At 36.7% G+C, this 27,278-nt stretch overlaps 1 protein-coding gene across 8 annotated transcripts in view; it reads left to right on the top strand.

The window, feature by feature from the left end:
* The window catches only part of LOC5567755 (voltage-dependent calcium channel subunit alpha-2/delta-3), a 118,585-nt gene that overhangs the window by 55,684 nt on the left and 35,623 nt on the right, over positions 1 to 27,278 (top strand). For 6 of the 8 annotated variants that reach the window (XM_021841923.1, XM_021841916.1, XM_021841917.1 and 3 more), the window contains exons 4-10: positions 199 to 466; positions 533 to 1,374; positions 1,437 to 1,577; positions 12,030 to 12,113; positions 12,439 to 12,495; positions 13,490 to 13,570; positions 13,649 to 13,723. In XM_021841923.1, the coding sequence (XP_021697615.1) occupies positions 199 to 466; positions 533 to 1,374; positions 1,437 to 1,577; positions 12,030 to 12,113; positions 12,439 to 12,495; positions 13,490 to 13,570; positions 13,649 to 13,723 (1,548 nt within the window). The remainder of the gene's footprint in view (positions 1 to 198; positions 467 to 532; positions 1,375 to 1,436; positions 1,578 to 12,029; positions 12,114 to 12,438; positions 12,496 to 13,489; positions 13,571 to 13,648; positions 13,724 to 27,278) is intronic. The other 2 variants (XM_021841920.1, XM_021841922.1) reach the window with 1 other exon arrangement.

The following is a 27,278-nucleotide window of genomic DNA, read 5'->3' on the forward strand; positions in this document are numbered from 1 at the left end:
TTCATCCGGAATATTCCGGAATTCATTTCAAATTCACTGTTTTCTTCGAGTTCTTCGAGTATAGGACAGGATTTCTTTTTTTTATATTTCCTCTATTTTCATGGAAATATCTAATTCTTTGCGATGCCAGTCATATTTTATTTTTTTGCGAAAATATCCTTCAATCTAACTTTGTCATTTTATCTACCAACAATCCAGCGCATCATGGACACCGCCGAGAACACGGCCATCTCGTACGACGAGGAACCGGTGAACCAGAGTTTCCAGTACTACAATGCGAAGGAGATGATCGAACCGGGCGAGATCATCACCACACCGATACCGATGATCGACGAAGATCCCGCTGACATAACGACGCCCATCCCGCCCAAAGAGATCGTTCTCACCAAGAAGAAGCACTTCTTCAACGAAGCGGTCAATACCTCGGTCAGTTCGGTGCACGTGCCCACCAATGTGTACGATAGAGGTAGGTATTGAAATGCTGCTGTAGATGTCCGGTGATCACCTAAATCTGTATTTCAATCTTCCGCAGCAACCGAAGTTATCAAAGCGATCAAGTGGTCCGAAGCGTTGGACTCGATCTTCTACAACAACTACATCGGCGATCCAACGTTAACATGGCAATACTTTGGAAGCTCTACGGGCTTTCTCCGGCAGTTTCCGGCGACCAAGTGGGTGGAGGATCCGGTCGATCTCTACGACTGTCGGCTGCGCTCGTGGTACATTGAGGCGGCCAACAGTCCGAAAGATGTCATCATCCTAGTAGACAGCTCCGGTTCCATGACGGGCCAGCGCAAAGACATCGCCAAGCACGTCGTGTCCAACATTCTGGACACGTTGGGTCCTAACGATTACGTCAACATCTTCACTTTCTCCGAAGAGGTGACCGAAGTTGTCGATTGCTTCCGCGATACGCTGGTCCAAGCCAACATGGGTAACATCCGAGAGCTGAAGCTAGGAATGGATAACATCGAAACGACTGAGATTGCGAACGTTTCGGCGGCATTGACCAAGGCCTTCGAGCTGTTGGAAACCTTCCGCGAGAGTCGAAACGGGGCCCGGTGCAATCAGGCCATTATGCTCGTTTCGGATGGTGTTCCGTACAGCTTCGAGGACATCTTCGAGCAGTACAACTGGAAGGAGCTGCCATTCATTCCGGTTCGGGTCTTTACGTATTTGATAGGCCGGGAGGTCGCCGATGTCAAGGAAATAAAGGAAATGGCCTGCAAGAATCAAGGCTACTACGTACACTTGAGCACGCTGGCCGAGGTGCGGGAAGAAGTGCTTAACTACATTCCGGTGATAGCGCGGCCACTGGTGTTGAATAAACGGGAACATCCGGTGGTGTGGTCCGAGGTGTATGCGGACGTTGAGGTAATTGAGCTCTTTGAATCTTTTAAAATGTATGAAAATGGCAAACACGTACTTTGTTTCAGGATCCAAAAATGACAGACTGGTTGTGGGAGATTAAGGAACGAGCCGAACAGAAGGAACGGTTCATCGATTACCGCAAGAATCGAGTGATATTCTTCTCTCCGGAGGAACAGCATCGCCGGATGATTATGAAACAGCGAATGGTAAGTGTTTAACCAAAATGGTCGTTTAAAAGCGATCATAAGGCAACAACAGTGAATATTATTGAAGCAAAAATGCAACAACTACCGTTTTGTAAAAAAAATCTCAGGAAATATCTGTGGAAGTGGTCCAAGCTGTGAGGTTCACAATGCCCTTTTTTAAGAGCTGCTTAGTTACATTTGCGTAATTTTTGAAATTTTTTTGTCGAGATCATTAACAGATTCCCAGAAAGATGCTTGTTGAATCCTGCCATGGTAATTTGCGTGTTTCAATTTTGATTCACGATATATTCTTGAGGAGATAATTGGAAAACAAAATACCTTGTTCGGATCCTTGCAGAACCTTAAGAAAAACAAATAGCGAAACCTCAGGTTGACTATTTAAATCTCTAACGTATCCCTGAAGAATTCTTGATAGGGTTTGTACAAAGAAACCTGGAAAGATCGTGATAGGATTTCTTCTAGATCCTTGGAGGAATCGTGATCTTTTTTTTTTAGATTATTTATGTTTCGGATTCCCTCTTTTTCAAAATACATAACGCGATCCTTGAAGGACCGAGGTGGCCGTAGCGGTAAACGCGCAGCTTTTCAGCGAGACCAAGCAGAGTGTCATGGGTTCGAATTCCATCGGTCGATGATCTTTTCGTAAAGGACATTTTCTCAACTTCCCGGGGCATTGAGTATCTTCATACCTGCCATACGATATACACATGGAAAAATGGTCAATCGGCAAAGAAAGCTCTCAGCTAATAACTGTAGAAATGCTCATAAGAACACTAAGCTAAGAAGCAGGCTCCCTCCCTGTTGGGACGTAACAGAAGAAGACATGAACGCAATCTTTGACAGATGTATAGCGAAAGTTTAAAATACATGGAAATCCTTGATTCCTGTTTAAATTGCTGACAAGATGCCAGGTAAAAATATGGATAGAAACTTAAGACATTTTCCCATGGAGTCTGATCCAGTCTGTAAATCCTTGAAAAAAGTTGGGAATTCCGGTATCAATGCGAGATTTTTCTGTTGGTAACATTAGGTCACAAAGTAAAGCTGAGAATACCACAAAAAAGCTGATATTTTTTTGAAAAATATAAGAATTTTTGAAATATGTTGAAAATTTAATTTGCGAGGCATGCTTAATCCTTTCCATTTTATTTTTCAAACCCTGGAATTTTGAAGGAATTTTCTATAAAAATTCTGAAATCACCGATCATTGAAAGACTCTCTAAAAATCCTTGGTGGAATCTTTAGAGGAATTCTTGGAAAAAACCTCGGGAGAATTTCTGAGAAACTCCATACATTACAAATTTTACAGCATAAAAATAACATTTTTGTGTATCTCGTGGATCAAATCATGTGTCTGTTGTCAATTTTGGGGTTGCTAGTCCGATGCCGCCTCAGAAATTTTGCCGTTTTTTGGTACAAAATAAAAGTTCCGCAGTTTTATTCCTATTGACATGAGATTAGTCGAAGGAAGAAAATATAGGGTTCGATGGAATTTGGAATCGACGGGTTTAGTACGAAGCTTATTCTCATGTTCAAAACTCTCACCGAGTGCTTTGCAAAAGCCCAAGCTGTCCGATTCATTTTTCGCGCGCTCGGAGTGATTTTTCAATTAGCACTTCATTCGCGCAGTCTCACGTCTCTTTCAGACACCACGATTCTGTCCAACAATAGTTCATCTTGCATATCTCCGTATTGACAGTGCGCATCGTACCTTCGTGCTGTGCGTACACGAATTCTCTCTGCTCTTGGAAGTTTTCTTAAAAACTACCTAAAGCAATAAAACAGTACTTTCCAGTGCTACAAAAACAGTACTTTTCAGTGCTAAAATTAAAAACGGTACTTTTCAGTGCTACTAAAACAGTACTTTTCAGTACTATTTTTTCTACTCTTGATCCCTTTACGATCCTTGTTTGAACCCGTGCCTTCGATTTTTCGTTGGACCCGTTGGCGAAAGCTAGCGGTGGTAATCCTTCATGGGTGTCCATCTTGGGAAAAAAAAACCTCTCGAAGGTCACGTCTTCTTTCGTTTATTAACTAAACATAGTATCAACAACTAACGAAAGGAAGGGTGAATCTCTGAATTCACAACTTTCTTCCAAAAAAGTGGGTTTTAAAACTGTCACTAAACGTGTCAAGAATGGAAGAAAAGACGCTTCCCCGCAATGCGAACTTTCTTCCAAGGGTGAAATGAATAATTGTATCGAAATGAGCAATCAGTTCGATGCTCTAGACAAATTTCTCGAACACCAAATCGAAGCAGCCTCTAGCCCAGGCTCTTTGATTCAAGTGAGGAGGCAAAGAGTGCCAACTGTCGTGGTCAGTTGTTCCGAATTTGGGGGATTTTTGCAGGAGATCTTGAACTCCATTCGGGGAATCAAGGTTTCCTTCCAAATCGCAAAGAAAGGAGACTGTCGCGTTTTGCCGGAAACTCTTAAAGATCGCGAACTTCTTCTCAAACATCTTAAAGAGAAGAAGCACATTTTTTTTGCTTATGACGACAAAACTGAACGTTTGTTCAAAGTCGTCTTGAAAGATCTCTCAAGTGACTATAAGTCACCTGAAGAGATCAAAAATGGAATAAATGATTTACTTGGATTTTCCCCAGTCCAAGTAATCATTATGAAAAAGAGAACCCAATCTGGCATTGTTCGGAATGGGCTTTCTCAAGAATAATAAAATTATTTTATTTAGCTCACTTTAACAAAAAAGAACTAAATAATATTAAAGCTTTAGAAAAAGCAAGAATTATGTTCGATGTCCGTGTGACATGGGAACACTTCCAGAAACCTGGAGGAAATTACCAGAACCCCCTCAGTGCCGTCGGTGCCAAAAGTGGGGTCATGGTACAACAAAATGTCGCATGGATGCTAAATGCATGATTTGTGGAGGTTCTTCTCACGCCAAGGACGTCTGTCCAGTGAAGGAAGATACCACCAAGTTCATATGCTCTAATTGTGGGGCTAGTCATAAGTCCAATTTTTAGAATTGTCCTTCACGCAAAAGAGTCATTGAGGCTCGTGCCAGGCAGATGAAAGATAATATCCGTTACGATAACGGTCGTTCCCGGAATTTGCCTGGTAGAGTATCGAACAATACTCATTTTTCAGTTAACGATCGCTTGATTAGGAATCATACCCATCGGAAAGATCGTAATCATGCTCATTCACAAACTAATTTTAAACCGTCGGGTAGCCGTTCGAATCTTTCAATTTCGAATGTATCTACCCACAGTAAATCTTTTGCCGATATCGTAACCGGTAATTTGAACTCCTCCCCTATTCGTTACATGAGTACCCATTCTACTTGTTTCAAATCAAATGGAAAAAACCCTACCGCCACAGGTAACATCTACTCCGCCTCTCGTCTAACGAAAATTCTAATGGGAAATCATCAGATAATGTACCCACTTCAAGTGATATGTCTGCCTCTGATTTTAATTTTCTAACTGAACAATTTAATCTAATGATTGATGCAATGTCCAAAGCCATTACTATGATAGAAGCAGTCCGAGTAGGTGTAAAATTTACAAATCAAATTGTTATTGGATTACGCTTTTCTAATGGATCCAAATAATAATTTAAATATTTTAAATTGGAATGCTTGTTCTCTGAATGGTAAAGAGGACGAGCTGTTTAATTTTCTTACAGCCAATAACGTGCATATAGCAGTTATTACCGAAACGTATTTAAAACCTGGATCTACACTCAAAAGAGATCCTAACTTTTTTGTTCATCGTAATGATCGACTTGATGGGGCATGTGGGGGGGGGGGTTGCAATCATCATTCATAGGCGTGTAAAACATCAACTGTTTTCATCATTTGAAACTAAAGTTTTTGAAACATTAGGTGTTTCAGTTGAAACACAACTTGGTAAATATACTTCCATAGCTGCCTATTTGTCTTTTCAATGCTCTGGACAGCAAGTTAATTTGCTCCAAACTGACTTGCGAAAATTGACTCGCAATAAGTCAAAACATTTTGTCATTGGTGACTTTAATGCCAAACATCGGTCATGGAATAATTCTTAAAGTAATTCCATCGGCAGAATGTTATTTGATGAGTGCTCTTCAGGATATTTCTCAATTCAATACCCTGATAGTCCTACACGTTTTTCCTCTTCTAGAAATCCATCTACGATTGATTTGGTCTTAACCGACTCTAGTCATCTTTGTAGCCAACTGATTACTCATGCTGATTTTGATTCTAATCATGTCCCTGTTACATTTCAAATATCCCATAAAGCGATTCTCAATCCTATCAGCTCCACTTTCAATTATTTTCGAGCCGACTGGAATATATATAAAACATTTATTGACTCTAATCTTGATGTTCATATTCCTTTTTAACAAATTCCATTGAAGCCAGGAGCATTGCAATTCCAAAATGTGAAGTAAAATTTGAACCCGTGATTATAGACGATGATCTTAAACTCTTGATCCGTCTTAAAAAAAAACATGAGGAGAAGGCAATTTCAACGCACTCGCGATCCTGCTATGAAAATTATATGGCAGGATTTGCAGAAAGAAATCAAGAAACGTTTTACACAATTAAGAAACAAAAATTTGGAAAATAAGATTTCTCAATTGGACCCTGACTCTAAGCCCTTTTGGAAATTATCTAAAATTTTGAAAAAAACAACTCAGAAGCTTATAGCGGTATTGAAAGAGGAAAACAAATTATTACTAACTAATTGCGAAAAAGCTCAAAAACTTGCTATGAAGTTTGAAAGTGCGCACAATTTTAATTTAGGACTTACTAGTCCAATAGAAAATCCAGTTACTCAGGAGTTCGAAAATATTCTAAACCAAGATAACGTTTTCGAAAATGCTTGGGAGACTGAATTGGAAGAAGTGATAACTATTATTAAAAAATTCTAAAATATGTAAGCTCCTGGTGATGATGGCATTTTCTACATCCTCATCAAGAAACTTCCAGAAAGTAGCTTATCATTTTTAGTTGATATATTTAAAAAATGTTTTCAATTAGCATGTTTTCCTGGCAAATGGAAAAATGCTAAGATTGTTCCAATTTTAAAACCAAAAATCCTGCAGAAGCTTCTAGCTATTGTCCAATCAGTTTGCTTTCCTCCATCAGTAAACTTTTTGAAAAGGTCATTTTGAACAGAATGATGGTCCACATCAACGAAAATTCAATTTTTGTCAATGAACAGTTCGGATTCCGCCATGGACATTCGACCACTCATCAACTTTTACGTGTAACAAATTTGATCCGTTCCAACAAATCTGAAGGCTATTCTACTGGTCTTGCTCTTATAGACATAGAAAAAGCATTCGACAGTGCACAATGGTCGGAAAAAAGTGAAGTTTGGCCAAAACTATTTTTATCGCCTTAATCGATGAAATATGTAATCTGAATATGTTATTTGGCGTTTTTGTTGTTTCAGTAGGGGTTATTCACAAATTACGTAACTTTGAAAAAAAGATTTTTTTTAATTAAAATTGTTATCAAACTGGGCTGAAAGCACAAATTTTGTTTATATTTGATTGAGTTTGGTCAAAATGTGTATGAATAGTGGTAAAATATATTTTAAATAAACTTTGTATGAAAAATATCATCAAAATATATGTAAAATATTGAATTATTCAAAAAGCTCTAACTTGCAAATCAGCAAATTTCTGCAAAAATTTTAAAGGTTTTTTGTAAGATCTAAGGATGCTTTTTGATGTGCAATATTCGAAATGGCGGCGACATGACGCGACAAGAGTTGTTTTTCATATTCAAAATCACCAAAATTACTAAAGTGTAATATTGAATAGTATTAAAACTTAAACCAAATATTTTTTTCCATCCTTATGCTAGATAAAAGTGTTGAACCATAAGCTTTCAAATAGTGGGTAACTTTGGGGAAATATTGCATTCCTAAATTATAAATTTTGTGCTCTATTTTATTGTTACATTTTTCAATTTTTTGACTTCAGCTGGTTTGCCGGCATAAAAATGATAGAAATTTAAATTTTAGTTCAATTTCAATTAGGGATCATAATAATGTAACACATGAGGTATATTTTAAAACTAAAAAAATCATAAAAATCTCGAAAAAGTTTTTGGTAGTTTTGGCCGCCCCTTTATATGGAGCCCGACCATTGTGCAGTGTTTGGCATGAAGGTTTGATCGTAAAATTAAAAAACTTTAATTTTCCAACATACATTGTTAGGATAATTCAAAGTTATCTGTAAAATCGTACACTTCAGCAGTGATGGAAAGTGGCAAACACTTCTTCTGAACTGGAACAAAAACAAAACCAAACGCTCCCGAGCGCCAGAGCGCTGGTTTACTCGCATCTGTCGGCTCCCGAGTAACTGAAGCTAAAGGTGATTCGCGAACGTGTCGGAGCTGTTCAGAGTCATATTGTGCTTTTGGGAAAAAAGCTGCTTCCCCTCCTAGATTTGTGGTTTTCAAGGGCTTTTGACTACTAACTAGTAATTTACTGTCGATATGATGGTTGTACATTTAATTTGTCTGTCAAAATCATAATAAATCACACCTTGCTCGGTTACTCGCGAGTAAATGCTCCCGAGCTTGTTGCTACTTCTTTGGCATGTTCTCCCGGTGCGGACTTACCCACACCTAACCAGTTCCTGAGTTTGTGATATTTGTTATGCGTTGGTACACACTCGGGAGCTGCTTCGTGATGCGAACTTTTCCAGCACTGCACTTCAGGTTAATTATCAGAACTCCAAATCTGAAAGACTTCCTGTAAGAGCTGGTGTACCTCAAGGCAGCATTTTGGGACCAATATTTTCACATATGACTTAGATGGGGACGGACCTGGTTTAGTGGTTAGAACACTCGCCTCTCACGCCGAGGACCTGGGATCGAATCCCATCCCCGACATAGTCACTTATGACGTAAAAAGTTATAGTGACGACTTCCTTCGGAAGGGAAGTAAAGCCGTTGGTCCCGAGATGAACTAGCCCAGGGCTAAAAATCTCGGTTATAAAGTCAAACCAACCAACATATGCCTTATTTCAGTTACCTCAGGGATGTCAAAAATCTTTGTTTGCGGATGACACAGGCCTCTCCGCCAAAGGATGAAGCTTGCGTATCATCTGTAGTCGATTGCAAAAAAGTTTGGATATTTTTTCTTCCTACTTGCAAAAATGGAAGATTTCCTCTAATGCTTCCAAAACTCATAAACCAAAAGCTCTTTATTTGAAACCTTCAAGTAGACATGTTGTCACGATGAGAGGGGTTCCAATAAATTGTTCAGATGAAGTTAAGTATCTAGGGCTCATGCTAGATAAGAATTTAACTTTCAAAAATCACATTGAGGGCATTCAAGCCAAATGTAATAAATATGTAAAATGTCTCTATCCTCTTATTAATAGAAAATCAAAGCTTTGTCTTAAGAACAAGCTTTTGATATTCAAACAAATTTTCAGGCCAGCCATGGTGTATGCTGTACCAATATGGACTAGCTGTTGCAATACTAGGAAGAAAGCTCTGCAGAGAATTCAAAATTAAATTTTGAAAATGATTCTGAGGCTTCCTCCCTGGTATAGTACCAATGAGTTACATAGAATATCCAATGTTGAAACATTGGAACAAATGTCAAATCAAATAATTAATAATTTCGTTACAATCTTCTATTGCCACGGATAATGCGTTATATATGTAGGTTAAGTTAGGTTAAGTAAATTGAAAACTTGTTTTTGTTTCTCTTATATGCAGGTGAAATCAACTCACCTGTAAAAAAATCTGAACTGCTACGGCAAACAAAATGTAATATGTTGTTAACAAAATGTTAATAAAATCTTAAATTTTTTTTACCAATTTAGGATGATAGTGTTGTCTAATAACACAGAACACCTAGATATAAGAAATAAAAAAAAATCACAATGTAGGGGGACATAAATACATATATTGAATTTTATCAAGAATCAGTGATGGAATAGGAGGTGTACACTACATTTCCTGTCGTGTATCCGAATTGATCACCATATTTGTCTATGCAATTTGGACCTGCGGCTAATCCCCTACATTATAGTGTTAAAATTTTTATAATTGATCAATTGAGTCAAAAGATATGAGCAAAAGAGTGCAAAAATATTGGTAACGTCTTTTAAAGTATAATATAAGATTATTATGGCAATCAATACAGAATCCCTAATACATTTTATTATGAGATTTTTGGATTAATTTTCCAAAAAAAAAACTAACCAAACTCTTAGATAAACAGCTGGAATATTTTTTGGATGCATCTAAAATAATCTCTGGAGTCTGTAGAATTGTTAGCAAGAAGCTTGGACAAATCATTGTAGGAGTTCCTTAGAGCGTTTCCGGAATAGTTTTAGTAGAAATGCCATTATTGTTAGAGGAATTTTCAAGAAACTATTTTTTTATTTCTTGTGGAAACCTATACGAAAATTCGCTGGATGTATTCCAGGTAGAAGAAATTACTATCAGATTTTTTTTTTATTTTCAGAGTAGTTGCTAGTGTTTATTCTAAAATAATTCCAGAATTCTGCAATAATTTTAGGAAAACTCTAAAAGAATTCTGATTTGTATTCTCAGAAGCATCTTTCGATAACCGTTTAGTTAAGTCCTTGAATGCATTTCATAACCAAAGCTCCATGGAGGAAATTTTGGCGGAAATAATGAAAGAATGTCATACAAATTACAGGTAGTTCTGTTTAAGAAATACGTCGGGGACAGTTGCAAGAAAAAGATTAGAAGGAATTATAAAAAAAAGTCTTGAAAAAAATCCACCGAATTCCTACATATATAATTTATAGATTATTGTAGACTCAGGTTTATCCCAGAGCTCTTACTGGTCAGAGCGAAACCCTCGATCGATGAGCGCAAAAAAAACCAATATAGCTCTTTACCACGGTGGGTTAAGAATAACAAAATATCCTGCAGATTCAGGCTTCTGAAATTTGTTTTACTAAATAATCGATTACCTGATATGAGACTCCTCAAATGTAGCGATAAGACTTTCCTTGGGGCATCCGCAAACATTCCATTCCCGAATTGCAGCTTGACGCAATGTCGAGTGAAGATGTCGGGTTTTGAGCATTTTATAAAATCAATGATTCCGTGCAAAAAGGTGTCCTTTTCAGCGAACGAGTCATAGTGGATTAGTAAGCTTGTTGATTCACAGTAGACATCACGAAAGAAAATGTAGAATAGTAGAAAAAAGTTAGACAGAAAGCAAGATGTTTAATGCTTCGTCATACGACCATTACATTATTATAACGCTAGGATCTGGAAAAATACCTGGTAGCAAAACTATCATGCAGAACAGACTACGACAAGGTGATGGACTTTCGTGCCGGTTGTTCTATATTGCGCTAGAAGGTGTTATGCGGAGAGCCGGGCTCAACAGCCGGGGTACGATTTTTACGCGATCCAGTCAATTTGTTTGCTTCGCGGATGATATGGACATCGTAGGCCGAACATTTGAAAAGGTGACAGACTTGTACACCCGCCTGAAACACGAAGTAGCAAAAGTTGGACTGGTGGTGAATGCAACCAAGACAAAGTACATGCTACCTGGTAGGGCCGAACGCGACAGGGCTCGTCTAGGTAGCAGTGTTACGATAGACGGGGATACTTTCGAGGTGGTCGACGAGTTCATCTACCTTGGATCCCTGCTGACGGCTGACAATAAGGTTAGCCGTGAAATACGGAGGCGCATCATCAATGGAAGTCGGGCCTACTATGGCCTCCAGAAGAAGCTGCGGTCAAAAAGATTCACGCCCGCACCAAATGTACCATGTACAAACCGCTCATAAGGCCGGTAGTCCTCTATGGGCATGAAACAGGGACGATGCTCGAGGAGGGCCTGCGTCTTCGAACGTCGGGACGATCTTATGCGGTGTGCAAGAAAACGGCGTGTGGCGGCGAAGGATGAACCACGAGCTCGCCCAACTCTACGGCGAGCCCAGTATCAATAAGGTGACCAAAGCTGGCAGGGTATGTTGCAAGAATGCCGGGCAGCAACCCTGCAAGGATGGTGTTCGCTTCGGATCCGGTTGGTACAAGAAGGCGTGGAGCGCAGCGAGTTAGGGGGGTGGATCAAGTGCATATCGATTTGGCGAGCGTGGGGCAGAACCGAGGATGGAGAGATGCGGCCACGAACCGAGTATTGTGACGTGAAATTGTTGATTCAGTGTTATCTGTCTAGATTTTCACTAAATAAATGAATATCGGTGGTCAGATAAGGGATTACTCATCTGACACATGCCAATTAGCCAACTCGTTCTGATTCTGTTCGATCAGAACGTCTCATACTCTGTCTCTGTATATCTTGAATCGCATTCTTCTCTCGTCCTTCTTTTGACTTCTAAGCAAGATATAGTTAATTTACTATTTCTTTCAGTCAGTTTGTTTCTATATATACTAGCCTTGTACTAAACCAAATTTTTAAAACACATATCATCATTATTAAATTATGCAATTCTAATACTTGAAACGTGTTATTTTCAGAACCAAGATCCCTACTCCAACAACCAGAAGTACAATTTCATGACAACAGTGTCGGTGCCTGTGTTTGATCGTCGGGAAAATGCCGTAAGTATTCGCAGTCAGAAAATTGTTTGCCTATTTTTTTCATTTTCAGCAGATCTTAAGGTTGAAGGTAATTTCTGTCGTTTCTGGAGTTTCGTTCGAATCTATCAACTTTTGGTACTAACCTACCAAACAGACATTCACAACCAAACCGTGTACATCTGTTCATCGATTTCCATCCTACTTTCTGTGTCACTCGCTTCTCTGTTTTATAATACTGATTTTCTTTTCGTTCTATGCCCTAAACATACAAACCAAAAACTGTCCCCTTCTGTACCTTGTGTGTGTAAAAAAAATCCGATCTTGCTATCGACTGTCCCCTGTTCAGAACATCACCGAAGACATCCTCGTCAATGCGGCTTACTGGGTTACGATAACACGAGAGGTACTTCGCACAATAAGCGCAGATGCAGAGTTAGTTAGTTAGTTTTGGAAAATCAAACAGAGTTCATTTAGGCCAGTGCTTAGGGCGCCAGTTTGTTTGAGAATTGAACAATTATAATAACCGCTATTTAACCACCTAGCAAGAGTTAGACTTTATTAGACCTTTAAATCCAGTCAGATAAATCGGAAGCTTCGAGAAGCAGATTACCCACATTTAGAATGCGACGTGAAGCATTCCGTTTGGCTAGTTTCGTGCGTGTGTGTTTTCAAGTTTTACACTAGAAATATGTAACCCAACAAAAAATAGTCAGTTTTTCACTAGGAAATCGTTCAAAGTTTTATTAGTAAGTTAATTTTAATGCGAACGAGTTTTTCTTTTTTGGAAAATATATATGAAATTTTGTAGGTAGTACACTTATCAGTAGCAAGTTATTCATTCCACCCTAATCCAAGCAGTGTAGAATAGTTTCCAGGTTAATTCAAAGACAACGAATTCCAACACCCATATATAGAGTTTCGTATCTCATTTAATATATATCTCAGTGTGCGTGTGTTTTTCTAGCTAGACCCTACAATCCACAACGCATTTTCCGTGTTCTAAGTTTTCCAAATATGTATCGGGAAATTTAAAGTTCACAATTATTTAATAGGTACTGCTAATAAAACCAACATTGAACACCTTCAAACGTTCACAAAGATATTTGTTCTTTTTTCCATTTTTTTAAGTTTTTGATTTTTATAGTTTTTTTTTGTGAAAGCGTGTTGTTATTAGATTTAGAATTTGTTTATGTTAACTTATATATCTATGCATTCATTGAGACAAATTTTGTTGCGTTCACCCTATAGTCAAATTTATTATACACATTCATTGAATAGATTTTTTATCAATCTTCATCAAACATACATTTTAATGCTAGTGTTAGACAATATTCCGTAGAATTGGAAACGACCCATAAAATGCGCAACTAATGAAAACTCATGAATTTTCTATGCAGACCAAGGTGGCGAACATTCTCGGAGTAGCCGGGGCTGACGTACCAATCTCGGAAATCAAGAAATATTTGAAGCCTCATTTGGTAAGTTCTATGACAATTATAATAAGGTTGAGATATTTATCTCATCCTCAATAATGGATTTCTTCATGTTTGTTGCAGCTTGGAGTCAACGGGTACGCCTTCATCGTTACGAATAACGGCTATATTCTAACGCACCCCGATTTCCGTCCAGTTGTAAGTATACGAGAATAGGAAGACATGTCCTGCCACTTTGTATTCATTTCGTCATAAGAAAGTTTATAGGTTCAAAAAATGACCCACACATTATAATGCATATCATGTCCTATAATTTGACTGGTTGGTTTGCAGGAAATACCGGGTTTATTTTGATAATCACACTTAGATATTAATTTGAGATACTATAGTCAGATGAACTACTAACCATCTGGGTTCAGTTAACACATGCTGTCATTCAAACTTCATGGTATCATTGTTTTCCTGGAATCCAAATCATGCTAGGAACTTCATATTAGGCCGTCCATCAATTACGTATTTTTGGCGATTTTACAAAAAAAAACCTTTCAGCCACAATCACAAACACCCCTTCCCCATAATCCCTTACGTAATCTATGGACATTGGACAACCCCTATGAGTGTCCGACCATAGAGGACATGCTTTAATTACTTGATTTGTGAAGATAGAAATGTCATTCTAATCGTGTAACCTCATAACAACCCAATAAAATACGATTTATTTATAATTTGAGCCCAATAAAATAAAGCCTGTCCACGTTAAATTTCGGACACCCAAATAATGGCAGCAAAAAAAAGTTACTCATAATTCAACAAAAACAATTGTTTATTTCAGAATAAAAGAGTTATATCTACAAAATAAACAGTTGACAAGGATGTTAATCCTTCTTTCTGTAAAATTCTCGAACTTTCTGTGGTACACCCGCCATCCGTGTCCGAAATTTATCGTGAACAGGCTTTACTATATATTTATAGCATTGGCCATAAAAGTGTACCAATTATGGACTATCGATAGACTCGAAGGCCACCCTGAGCGATTGATAATGGAACACTAATAATAATGAGGTGATTGCTTATACAGTCGCCTCTCTACATCTCGATATCGAAGGGACCATTGAGATAGGGAGAGATCGAGACAAAGAACAAATTTTTAATGAATACTAGATTGAAAACCACTCCGTTGCCTTTTCAAAATTATATCCCTCAACTCTGAATTGTATTACTCCGAATACCATTAACACGAAGAGCATCACCTCGATTACCAGTTCCTAGAATGGCCTTACTTCGAATTCCATTATCACGGAAAATGTCATTCAAGGTAATATTATATTCAGAACAACAGCATGCAGCGTAATAATGCGTTCAGCGTGATGACACTCGGATTAATGACATTTGGGATAATGAATTTCGGAAATAAGATAAACAAATTTCTTCTTTAAAAAATAATTACCTGCTCCCGATATATTTTTTTTTTCGCGGTAGCTGTTGATAACTTGTAACAATATCTATCTATCTATATAAATAAAAATGGAATGGTGTTTGTATGTCACGAAATGGCTTAAGAACGGGCCAATCAATGTGCGTGATTCCTTTGCAGTTGCGTTCCTCAAGGGTTGCGACGTGTTTGTGTAGAATAATATTAGCAAAAAACTCACCGAGGAAGTGGGAGAAATATGAAATACACTTTGACATTTTGTATGAGGATCCTTCATGGCCTACTCCAAAGCCTACTTGGCGGTACGAAGTATGCCGGGACAACTAGTTTCCAATATTTGCGGATGACGGAACTGCGCGTCGTCCATTTATCGTGTCGTAAGAGTTCATTACGCAGAGATTTGTGTAATAACTCATTATGCAACGGTTTTGCACTAAGCAACCGGGTGCAAAACTAGAAAAAAAAACTCGTAATAGATACTCAACTCAGCAATCCTCGTTGTACGGCATGCTGTAAAAATCATCATTCTGCAACTTGTGCCGTTAAGTACTATTAATTAATTAATTAATTGGTTTATTTAAGATGCATAGCACTATAATGGCTATTTGCATCTACTCCAGAGTATATAACGTTACAATACATATGATATACAAAAACATACTTAAGCCTAATGATTAATGCTACATGTTATTTTACATTAAATTTCATTATAAAGTTTTGATTCCATTAAGAATTTGAATAAATTTCCAATTTTATCGAAATCATTACCTAAATTTTGGATATTAACCCCTCTACCGGCAGCTTCATTTTTTCCCGCAAAATTCAAATTCAAAAAAATCTTCTTGTTTTAGGATCTGTGTCGATATTGATCATTGGTCATCTGGTTTTGAAGATATTCCAAAATTCCTTGGGGGACCGATCCGTAACTAGAACCCCCTGTTAATTTCTCAGGCTACAGAATTTTAATCGTATTCGGATATTCACTCTTCGAAACAATACATTAATGAGACTATGTTGTGAAAAAATGAAGCAATTTCGTGCAGCCGTCTTTAAGTAATGACCATTTAAGTTTCTGGAATCACGCTGGCCAAATAAAGATTTTAAAAATTTCAAAAAACTTCATATAGTAATTTTCAGATATCTCCAAGAATACTGAACCGATTTGTATGATTTTTTCAGAGAAGCTCCTTATTACCTGGCATTATATAGCCCATATTTTTTTTTTTTTTTGATAAATTAATAAAAACAAAATGGCCGTCAAAGACATTTTATATGGAAAATGTCGGTCCCCCAAGGAACATCGGAAAAACTTTAAAACCAGATCACCAATAATGAATTTCGCCACGGATTCCTAAACTAGAAGAGTTGTTTGAGAACTTGTGAAAAAATGGTGCAAAAATATTGAAAAACAAAAAAGTTATAACGATTTGAATTTGAATTTTGCGGTAAAAAATTAAGCAGCCGGTAGAGGGGTTAACACTGTATTTTCTCCGGATAGTTGCATATAGTGAACAAGAATCTACTAAATGTTCAACAGTAAGTGCTGTATTGCAATTTGAACACTGTGGAGGATGCTCACGCTTAAAAATATACTCATGAGTTATTCTGGTGTGACCAATTCTTAGTCTAGCTAAGATAACCGAGTCTTTTCTTCGTGAGCAATTTGAGGTGCTCCATTGGGATATCGTAGGTTTTATTGACCGTAGTTTGTTGCCCTCCAATGCTTCCCAATAGTGTTGCACTGTGCTTCTAACACTTTGTTTTATTAAAACGATCAAATCATTATGGGCAATATTATCTAAATAGTTTTGGCATTGAGTGGCTTCTTTTGCCAATTGTTCGGCAATTTCATTACCTGAAATACCCACATGGCTTGAAACCCACAATAAATGTACGATTTTATTTAATCTACGAATTGTCATCAGAAGTTCTTGGATGTTTTGGATTAATGGTTGTTCAGAAAATGGGTTCTGTAGCGCTAGTGAACTCATTGAGTCTGATATAATTAGGTGTTTGTAATGCGATTGATCATCGACAGGGATGCCAAGCCAATTTTTCAATTTTTCAAAAATCTGGAAGATTTTGAAAATTTTTCCTGGAAAAGTCTGGATCGATTATCTCGTATATGGAGAACCTTACAAATTATTTACAAAACCTTACAAATTCGTTTCCAATTTTATCTGGATCTTCCAGATTTTTGTAAAATGGGGCCTCAAAAATCTGGAATATTCAAGACAAATCTGGAAGGTTGGCAACGCTGATCATCGAGAGCGTATTCAATTGCACTGGTTATAGCCATCAATTCTACGGAGAATATTGAGGACTGGTTCGATAGACGTATTTTCTTGGTGTGAAATGTGCTGTAAATAGCACATCCAATTTTATTGGCGTACTTTGATCCATCAGTATAAATAAAATAGTATCCTACGTACTCATATATTTTGCATGAAAAGTCTTTTTGGAACAGCACTGGATTTGTATTCGATTTCTGAGTGCTTGCCATTGAGTAATCAATTTTTATTTCACAGAATGTCCACGGAGGTTCGCGGTGATATTCCCGACTATAGATGTTTTCAGTATTGATTTGGAAAGTCGAACAAAGTTTCTTAAATCGATATATAAAAGAATGTTTGGCTTTTGTTTGGATCAAATGGTCTGTACTCGTAATTTTGTTATTTAAGGACATATCTCCTTGAGTACCAAAATGGCTTCTAATATGGCACCTTACTTCCCCCTTCACTTTCCGCTCCCTCCTCCCAGACTTCTCACGGTGTTTTTGAGAGCGATGACAAAAAATGATTATTTGAAGTTACTAACCTTATTGTTGAGGGGTGGTTTCTTAACTGAAAGCATTCCATAATGTGTTTTTCGCAAATTACCAGTTTTTGAATGCAAACACGTAGTTATTGCTGTGATTTGTGTTGTAAAATACCACGCACTACCGAATCACTTCTTCTTCACGCACCGAGATATTGTTTGCTGGCTTTTCGGTGCCCGTTCTAAAACTCACTTTTAATCGTATTTCTACTCACCGTAGCAATTCAAAAATCTAATGCGATACTTGAAACACTTTGATTATTCACGCATAATGCTTCTGGGAGCAATAAATAAGGAAGTGATGTCAGTTTTTATGTTTGGAATTAAAATTGTTTGGTTATTCATACGCTTGCTTCAACCACGTTTTCTACAATTTCAAAACACTCAAAAGGTGTACAATGTCACAGGTGTTGCAAAACATGTTTATGCGTGAGAAAAACAATGTACGACGCAATTTAACAGCAAAAATGAATATTAGATATTAAACAGTACAATTGACTGTAGAATTCAAATGCATACTGATGGCAACTTTCTCCGTCCGTGAGAAGCCAGAGAAGAGAGGAGTAAACTGCCGAAAAAAGTAAACAACACACGCATGGTGTGAAAAATGCTTATAATTTTGGTCAAAAAACATATTTTCACTACAAAATGAAACAAATTGTGATTTTAAGCTTTTATGAAGTTGTTGATGAATTCATACCGACAATAATACCTTTGTATGAAACGTGTGCAAGTAATACTGCCTACATAATTCTGTGGGTGGAGGTATACATGGAACATGATGATTTATTTTTGGCCGACGCACATAACATTGTGCTCAGCCTTGTTGGGTGGATCGAGAGGGCAACATTATGTTTACGTGCTCAATGATCTTTGGGGGATGGGAATGTAAAGTTATTACTTTTATTCCGTAAATCAGCGTTTGAATATCTCTTCTGTATGATAACGGTAAAATACCTGCCTCACAAAGGATACTTACAGTAGGACTTGTCCTATAAGCTCCTATTGCCAATCTAACACCAAGGTGGTGAACAGGATCTAATTGCTTCAAGCGTGTTGCAGAGGCTGAGTTGTATATGATACTTCCATATTCTAATCTCGACAATACTAATGCATTGTGCAGTGTAAGAAGAGTTTTTCTACTAGATCCCCAAGTCGTGTTAGAAAGAGTTCGAATTATCTTCACAGCTCCCATGGATTTCGCTTTGGTTTGTCTTATATGGCAATTCCAATTTAGTTTTTTTTATCGAAGATCATGCCTACAAATTTGTGGGTATCTACTACTTCGATAGGTTGATTATATAGCGTTAGTTGAGGATCTTGGATGCAGCTGGTCTTCCTGGATAATCTTAGTTTTATTAACTGAGAATCTGAAACCTGTTTCTTCACTCCAACGCTCTAGCCGATTCGTGGTAGATTGTAGGTTTCTTTGAATTTCTATTAAAGATGATCCTGAAATATACGCTGCTACATCGTCTGCAAACTTAATCCTTTTAACTCCATTTGGGATGTAATTTGATAAAGAATTGATGGTCACTAGAAATAAGGTCACGCTTAGGACTAATCCCTGTGGGACTCCGGACTCTTGCGAAAATTTTGACGAAGAGGTATTACCAACTGCTACTTGAAATTTTCTATCTTGCAGAAAGTTGTCGATGAAATAAAGCATGTTTCCTCGAATCCCGTACGTTGAAAGGGTTTTTAGAATTTTATCCTTCCAAGTAGTATCATAAGCTTTTTCAAGGTCGAAAAAGACACAAACCAAATGTTGCTTATTCGAAAAGGCTTCTTGTATGTCGTTTTCTAATATTGTTAAATTATCGAGAGTACTTCGATATTTTCGAAAACCAGATTGGCAGCTATCAATGAAGTCATTTAATTCAAGGTACCATGTAAGACGTCGATTCACCATTTTTTCAAAAACTTTACATACACAACATGTTAGAGAAATAGGCCGCTAGTTTGTCGGATTTAGAGGGTTTTTGTTCGGCTTTTTAATGGCAACAATTATTGCCTCTCTCCATTGGTCAGAGAAAACTCTTTGGTTCCAGATTCTGTTGAAAGTTTAGATTCTGTTGAAAGTTTGAAGTAGATAGTAGTAAGCATCAAATGGAAGGTTTTTCAACATATCATAATGGATATTGTCTGGACCAGTAGAACTTACCTTACGACTCTTTAGCGCAATATGTAACTCCTCCATCGTAAATTCTTCATTAAGATCATCTTGATCGATTTCGTCGTACAAGATAGTTTCGTTGGCTTCAAAATCTATCATTTGTTGCCTGAATTCAGGTGAATAGGCCGCTATACTTGACGTAAATGCAAACTGTTTGCCCTATTCTTCAGCGATTTCATTCGGCGAATGTATTAATCCTGAGCTACCTTTTAAGCATTTTATACCTTGGAAGCTAGTTTTTTCCTGAAATTGTTGACCAAATTTCGTTTAAAGGTGTTGAGTTATCGAAAGATGATACATACTTTTGCCACGATTCTCTTTGGCAACGACGAATAACGCGTCGTGCTTTCGCTTTTGCAATTTTGTACGCTTTTTCTGTCTCAGAATTAAAAGTGCGATTGAATTCTATAAGCGCTTTATTTCTGGCTTTAATACAATCAGAGACCTCGCCATGGGGGTTTACACTTTTTGACTATACTAGACGTTTGAGGGATCGTTTGTTTCACTGAATGTAAAACGCTAAAGGAAAAGTGGTCTAGTTGGTCTAAAGGAGTTGATGGATTTTGCTCATGGGGATTTTTTTTTATTACCGTACGGGTTTGGGCCGAAGGGTCTCAGATTTTGATGAAACTTTTTCCACAGGCAGGGCTCATGGATATATGAATAAAAAAAAATTGAGAAAAATTCAGGGTCGCCTATTTTTCCGGAAAACTCAGGTGGATTTTTTTTGTTTTCCCTTGACACTACTTACTTTGAAAAATCATAACTCAAGAACGAAGCATCGTAGAAACAAAGTTTTTATATGAAAATTTAGGCAAATTTTCTCAAAAATCAAAAAAAAAATATGAACTGGAAAAAGTTTTCCACAAAATTTTCCACCGTTGGGAAAATTCGTAAAGAAAAGCCGGAAAAACTATGCCCGAACTCGTGGAAAATTTTCAAAAAAATATTTTCGGGAAGGTAATTTTATAAGCTTTATTCACTGAAATTTTTGGAATACACTTTTTTTTCGTTTTTGAGTTATGGCCAATTTTGTGAAAAATGTCCAGATGTGCCATATAAGACTTTTCTTTGAAAAATCATAACTCAAGAACGAAACATTGTAGAATCAAAGTTTTTATATGAAAATTTAAGCAAATTTTCTCAGAAATCCAAAAAAAAATATGAACTGGAAAAAGTTTTACAAAAAATTTTCCACCGTTGGGGAAATTCATGAAGAAAAGCTAGAAAATCTATGCCCGAACTCGCGGAAATTTTTTAATAAAATATTTTTAAGAAAGAAACTTTATAAACTTCAATTCTGGTAACTTTTAGGATGTACTTTTCTTTAGTTCCTGATCTATGGTCAATTTTGTAAAAAATGCAAAGATTTGCCATACATGCCTTTTCATTTAAAAATCATGACTCAAGACTCATCATGACTTGTCGAACCGGATTCAAATTATCTCAAAAATATGAAATTTTTGAAATAGAATCAGTTTCCCAGGACATTTTTCACTGTTTATGGAGTTCTGTTTGATCTTTCGACCTTGACGCTTGCTTCTGCGGGAGCGAGTGACGAGGGCAGGATCAAACATGTCGCGCGTCGGTCGAGTGAAGTGAAAAAGTTCCGCGATCGGTTAGTTCTGTTTGATCTTCGACCTTGACGATTGCTCCTTGGCAGTGCGTCAAGAAAGCCCAAGCAGTCGTCAGTTGTTTTCCCTCTCGGGTCGTGCGCCTATTATCTCTGAGTGCTTTTATATAGCCGAGCAAACGAGTGAAGCTGAAAGTGGATTGTTGCTGCTCAGTCAAGGATGACGGATCAATTGGTGAGCTCGTTTCATGCTACTATTTCTAATCTATAAAATATGTATGACTGCACATTTAATCGATACAACGGTAGGACGTAAATATGATTTTTCAACAAACTATGAATGGTTCGTCACTGTGAGTGTCGACATAAACTCTAATTCATGAATTATTTATGTTTAACTTTTTTTTTGTTTTCAAAACACCCCTTTCTTTTTATCTTTGTTTTTGTAATTATAAAAAAAACTTTGAATGGTTCGACACTACAAGTGTAGACTTGCGAAAGGTTCACTTTATTCAACAAACTTTGGATGGTTCGCCACTGTAAGTGTCGGCATAAGAATAAGAGTGTTCTATGATGTTCCAGCCAATCGAGTTTTTGTTTCTTTTCAAATAAGTAAAATATAATAACACATGCTTTCGTCCTGACAGCTGTAGGAATGTTACATTTAGATATTCGTTCAACAAACTTTGAATGGTTCGTCACCTCAAGTGTCGGCATAATTTTCCTTTACATAGAAATTGTTCATATCAAATAAAAATATTATATTTTCATAAAAGCATATTTATATTTGACAAAAAAACTATCTATCATGGTCTAATCACTTATCAAAGTGAATCCTTTGACCCAACGATCCTCCCCATTAACAAACATCCTTCCCAGTAACCTTTGTGGAGATGCAGAGGCAAACACGGTCTCCAAATAGCAAAGGTTACACACTAACATTCCTTCCCCCAATCCCACCTGACTGCAAGGACGTGGCCGGCGCCGTTATTGACCCTGTATAAATAGAGGCACTGAATTATGCACACTGAAGAAGATTATGGCCAATCCCAGCCGAACTTCTAGTTGATTCTTTGTGCATTTTCACTGACTTCGGTCAATCACGGAATAGCAACCATTGATATGTGTAGTCAGTCTAAGCTAAGCTAAGCTAGAATCAGTTTCCCAGGACATTTTTCACTGTTTATGAAAATAAATAATGAAAACCCGATTAGCTATTCCAGCTTTCAAACAAGTATATTTGAAAAGAGCGATCAATAAGATCCAATCCTACAATATTTTTCAATACGCTCATTTTTCGTTTCTAAAACATGATCAAACATTGCTAGGATGAGCTGTTTGAACCATATATTTACAAATTTATAAGTTCATAAACAAAATTTCTTAAGAACGAAACTACATAGAAACAAAGTTTTCTTCAATCAGAATGTAGGCAATTTTTTCCTGTTAGGTAACTACAAAATTGACAGTTAAATAAATGGGTAGACAATATGACAAATAGGTATTTACCCGACCAACCAGTTTTCCGATTTCTTTATAGATCTTTGTCCAACGATGGCGATCGTCAACGATTCAAAACGAATCGGTATCGATCGCTATCGAAAATCACTGACTCGTTGACCGGGTACCAATTCAAGTTCAAAGCGTTGAAATGGCTTGAGAATCATAAATTTACCAAAAACTAACAAAGAGCAGTGAGAAAGTGCAAGTGTTGTCTATCAGCTGTATATTCCTCGTTATTATTTTTTGTAAAGTGAAAAAAGTTTTCCCGAAGCTGTTGAAATGGACAAAGTTCAATATTACGAATACAATTCTTTATGCTGTAACCCCTTCGGACAGGACGGCCACAAATCAGTAAGGACAAATCTACGATCGATCAGCCAAGGCCTCATCAGTAAGCTTCATTCGAATGGAGTTCGGTGGATTACGGAAAAGATGAAAATTTGCATGAAGTGCTCCATTACCGGTGACCAGAAGGCTCTCGTAACGGATCTTCCAGAAGCAATGGCGTTTGAGGAACAAGTTTCACCACTATCTTCGTTGGCGTCGCCAAAGGAAACTCCTTCCTCCGGTGAGTCAGTTGGTTCTATAAATAATGTACAAAAAATACAAGAGCTTGCTAAATTCTTGGAAATTTCTTTTCAAGTAAAATCTTCACGTTTGGATGCTTCTAGTAGTAACTATCTATGGACGAAATGTTCAATCAAATTTTGAGTAAAATAAAGACTTGGTTTCCGCCTAATATTGTCGATGTTACAGAGGATTTTAATTCCGTTTTATTAAATTTGAACTCAGCTGTTACAAAAGCCGAACCTAACAAGCAAATTGAACTTCTAAAATTACTTCTTAGGAATTGGTCATATGCCAAAGTTAAAGCTCATTTTGGCGTGTCTCAACACGTTATAACTGAATCAAAAAAATACAATTTAGGGATTCAACCACTTTCAAAAGTAGGACGACCCTCGCATGGATCAGATGTCCAAGACATAGTTTCAAATTTTTACCTAAGGGATGATATCAGTCGGCCATTTCCTGGCTTGAAAGATACCATATCTATTAAGTTACCCAATGGAGTGCGCCAAAATGTTCAAAAACGCCTTTTGCATGACCCTTTGGATACTTTATATAAACAATATTTGGAAACCTGTAAGAGTGAACAGGAATCTGTCTCATTCACATCGTTCTGGAAACTTAAACCAAAACAATGTGTTTATACAAAGGATTCATCGGCCATGAATGTTTGTGTTTGCATGATACATGAGAATATGAAATTCATGGTTGATGCATTGAAAAAAACTAATTGCTTTGAAGTTCATAATACAGAAAAAAAAAACTTAACACCTTTTTGACTAGTCAAATGATATGTCCAGATAGTACAGATGATTGTTACTTGAGGTCCTGTGAGGATTGTAAATTAAAGAAATTAGATTTTGTTGCCAATCGCTTAGATGACAACAACGTTGAAGAAGTTAAGTATTGTTTTTGGATTGTTTCTCCTCGTTGTGAAATTATCAACAAAGAGGAAAATGTAAATGATTTTATAGAAAACTTAAAAAATCTCACAGAGAAGTTTCTTGTGCATCAATTCAAAGTAGATAAACAAAATAAATTTATAAGAGCTAAAAAGGAATCACTAGTTGAAAACAAAGAAATAATGTGCCAGATGGATTTCGCGGAAAATTATTCGTGCGTGATACAAGATTCCATTCAAAGCCATTACTTTGTACGACCTCAAGTAACAATACATCCATTTGTAATTTATTACAAAGACAAATCTTCGATCAAAGTCTTAGATGTTGTTGTAATTGCTGACATAAAAAAACATAACACGACATCAGTTTATGCTTTTCAAACAAAACTAATTTCAAGATTGAAAAATAAATTTCCTGAGCTTGAAAAAATCATTTATCTTTCTGATGGTTGCGGAGAGCAGTACAAAAATAATTCAAATTTCAAAAATGTATGCAACCATGAAAATGATTTTAAAATTTAAGATAAAATGTAAGTTATGTACTGAATAATTGAATAAATAAAATTAAAGAAAAATATAAAAAGAATCTTATTTGTTCCATAGAAAAGAAAGAATCCCTTGGAATGGAAAAGAAACAGTTTTTTCAGCTTTGCTTAACGGTGTAATGTTTCATGAAGAATATAATCCAATCCGACTTATACTTCATTACAACCAATCCCATATCGTTTCTTTCAGATCTTTTAGAAAATTTGCAATTGCTTTGATAAAAAAAACCTTGTTTTTTTATGCTTCGATTATGGGTTTTCAAAGAAAAGGCTAATATGGTCATTTTTCACAAAATTGACCATATCTCAGGAACAAAAAAAAAGTACATCCTAAAAGTTACTAGAATTGAAGTTTATAAAGTTTCCTTCTCAAAAATATTTTAATAAAAATTTTCCGCGAGTTCGGGCATAGATTTTCCAGCTTTTCTTAATGAATTTCCCTAACGGTGGAAAATTTTGTGAAAAACTTTTTCCAGTTCATATTTTTTTGGATTTCTGAGAAAATTTGCTTAAATTTTCATATAAAAACTTTGTTTCTACAATGTTTTGTTCTTGAGTTATGATTTTTCAAAGAAAAGTCTTAAATGGCACATCTGGACATTTTTCACAAAATTGGCCAAAACTCAAAAACGAAAAAAAAGTGCATGTCAAAAATTTCAGTGATTAAAGCTTATAAAATTACCTTCTCGAAAATATTTTTTTGAAAATTTTCCACGAGTTCGGGCATAGTTTTTTCCGGCTTTTCTTTACGAACTTTCCCAACGGTGGAAAATTTTGTGGAAAACTTTTTCCAGTTCATATTTTTTTTTTTTTGATTTTTTAGAAAATTTGCCTAAATTTTCATATAAAAACTTTGTTTCTACGATGCTTCGTTCTTGAGTTATGATTTTTCAAAGTAAGTAGTGTCAACGGAAAACAAAAAAATTCCACCTGAGTTTTCCGGAAAAATAGGCGACCCTGATTTTTTCTCAATTTTTTTTTATTCATATATCCATGAGCCCTGCCTGTGGAAAAAGTTTCATGAAAATCTGAGACCCTTCGGCCCAATTTGTACGATAATAAAAAAAATCCCCTCATCTAATGTAGTAGTTTCTGTTCGGGATGAACCACTGCGACCAGTTTTCTTTGATCTTTTGTGGTAACAATGTAGTAGTTACTACATTCTGGAATGTATATCAGTCAGCAGCCGACGTTATCCAACGAGCCGACGTATCGAAGAATTGATAATCCGCGTGAGTGGTGAAAATAAAATTGGGAAATGGTCACTTGAGCATAGATCAGTGTGTACCATCCAATTAAAATGTCTTGATAAACAAGGAGATCCGAATGAAATATCTATGGCTGAGAAACTAATGTGCGCCACGCTGAAGTGGGTTGGTGAACCGTCATTAAAGATGTTAAGGTTCCAGTCATTGATTGTCGATTCCATCATTCTTCCCCGGGCATTATCCAACTCACTACCCCATATCCTATTATGTGCATTACAATCAGTAGTTACTAAGAATGGACTCGGCAACTGTTGAATGAAGTCATCTAACTGTGATCTTTGTATCTGCTGATGTGGAGGTAGATACAATGAGACAAGTGTGAATTCAAGCGGGTAATACATTCTTACTGCTACAGCTTGTAGATCATTTTTAAGTTCTAACTCTCTTGAGTGAAATCCGTCTTTGACGCAAATCGCTACTCCGCCCGAGGCTCGCATGTGAAATTGGTCTAGTTTAATATATTGAGTAATTTTTAAGCGTAGGTTTTCGAGAGTGATTAAAATGACTCTCTTGGATACAAATTGCAAAGGGGTTGAAGTTACGTTTTAACAATTTAAGTTCATTGAAATTGTTGTAGAATCCATTTAAATTCCACTGTAATATGCAACTATCCATGGTTGTAACGAGAAATTATCCAAGAGATGTGTAGTGTTATTACAAAAAATTACATTGTGTTGTCACTGAATTGCTCTTCATCGATATTGATCGATTGTGTAATAAACTGTGAGAGTATGCTGAGATTGTTTGATTCTGTTATAATGTTAGTCGTGTTAGAATTAGATATTTTCTTTTCATTTTCGTTTGATGTGTTATTGGTGGTGTTAGTACTGTTTTTCATTATTGGGATACTGGGTTGGTTTGGAAAAGGTTGTTCCATACTTGGTGGTACGCTGTTTTGGTCGTTGAGATTGTTATCTCTCTCATTTGTTGTACAGATGGGTATTGATGTATTATCGGAGGTCCTCGTAGAA

This window comes from Aedes aegypti, chromosome 2, assembly GCF_002204515.2.
Source record: "Aedes aegypti strain LVP_AGWG chromosome 2, AaegL5.0 Primary Assembly, whole genome shotgun sequence".
NCBI lineage: Eukaryota > Metazoa > Arthropoda > Insecta > Diptera > Culicidae > Aedes > Aedes aegypti.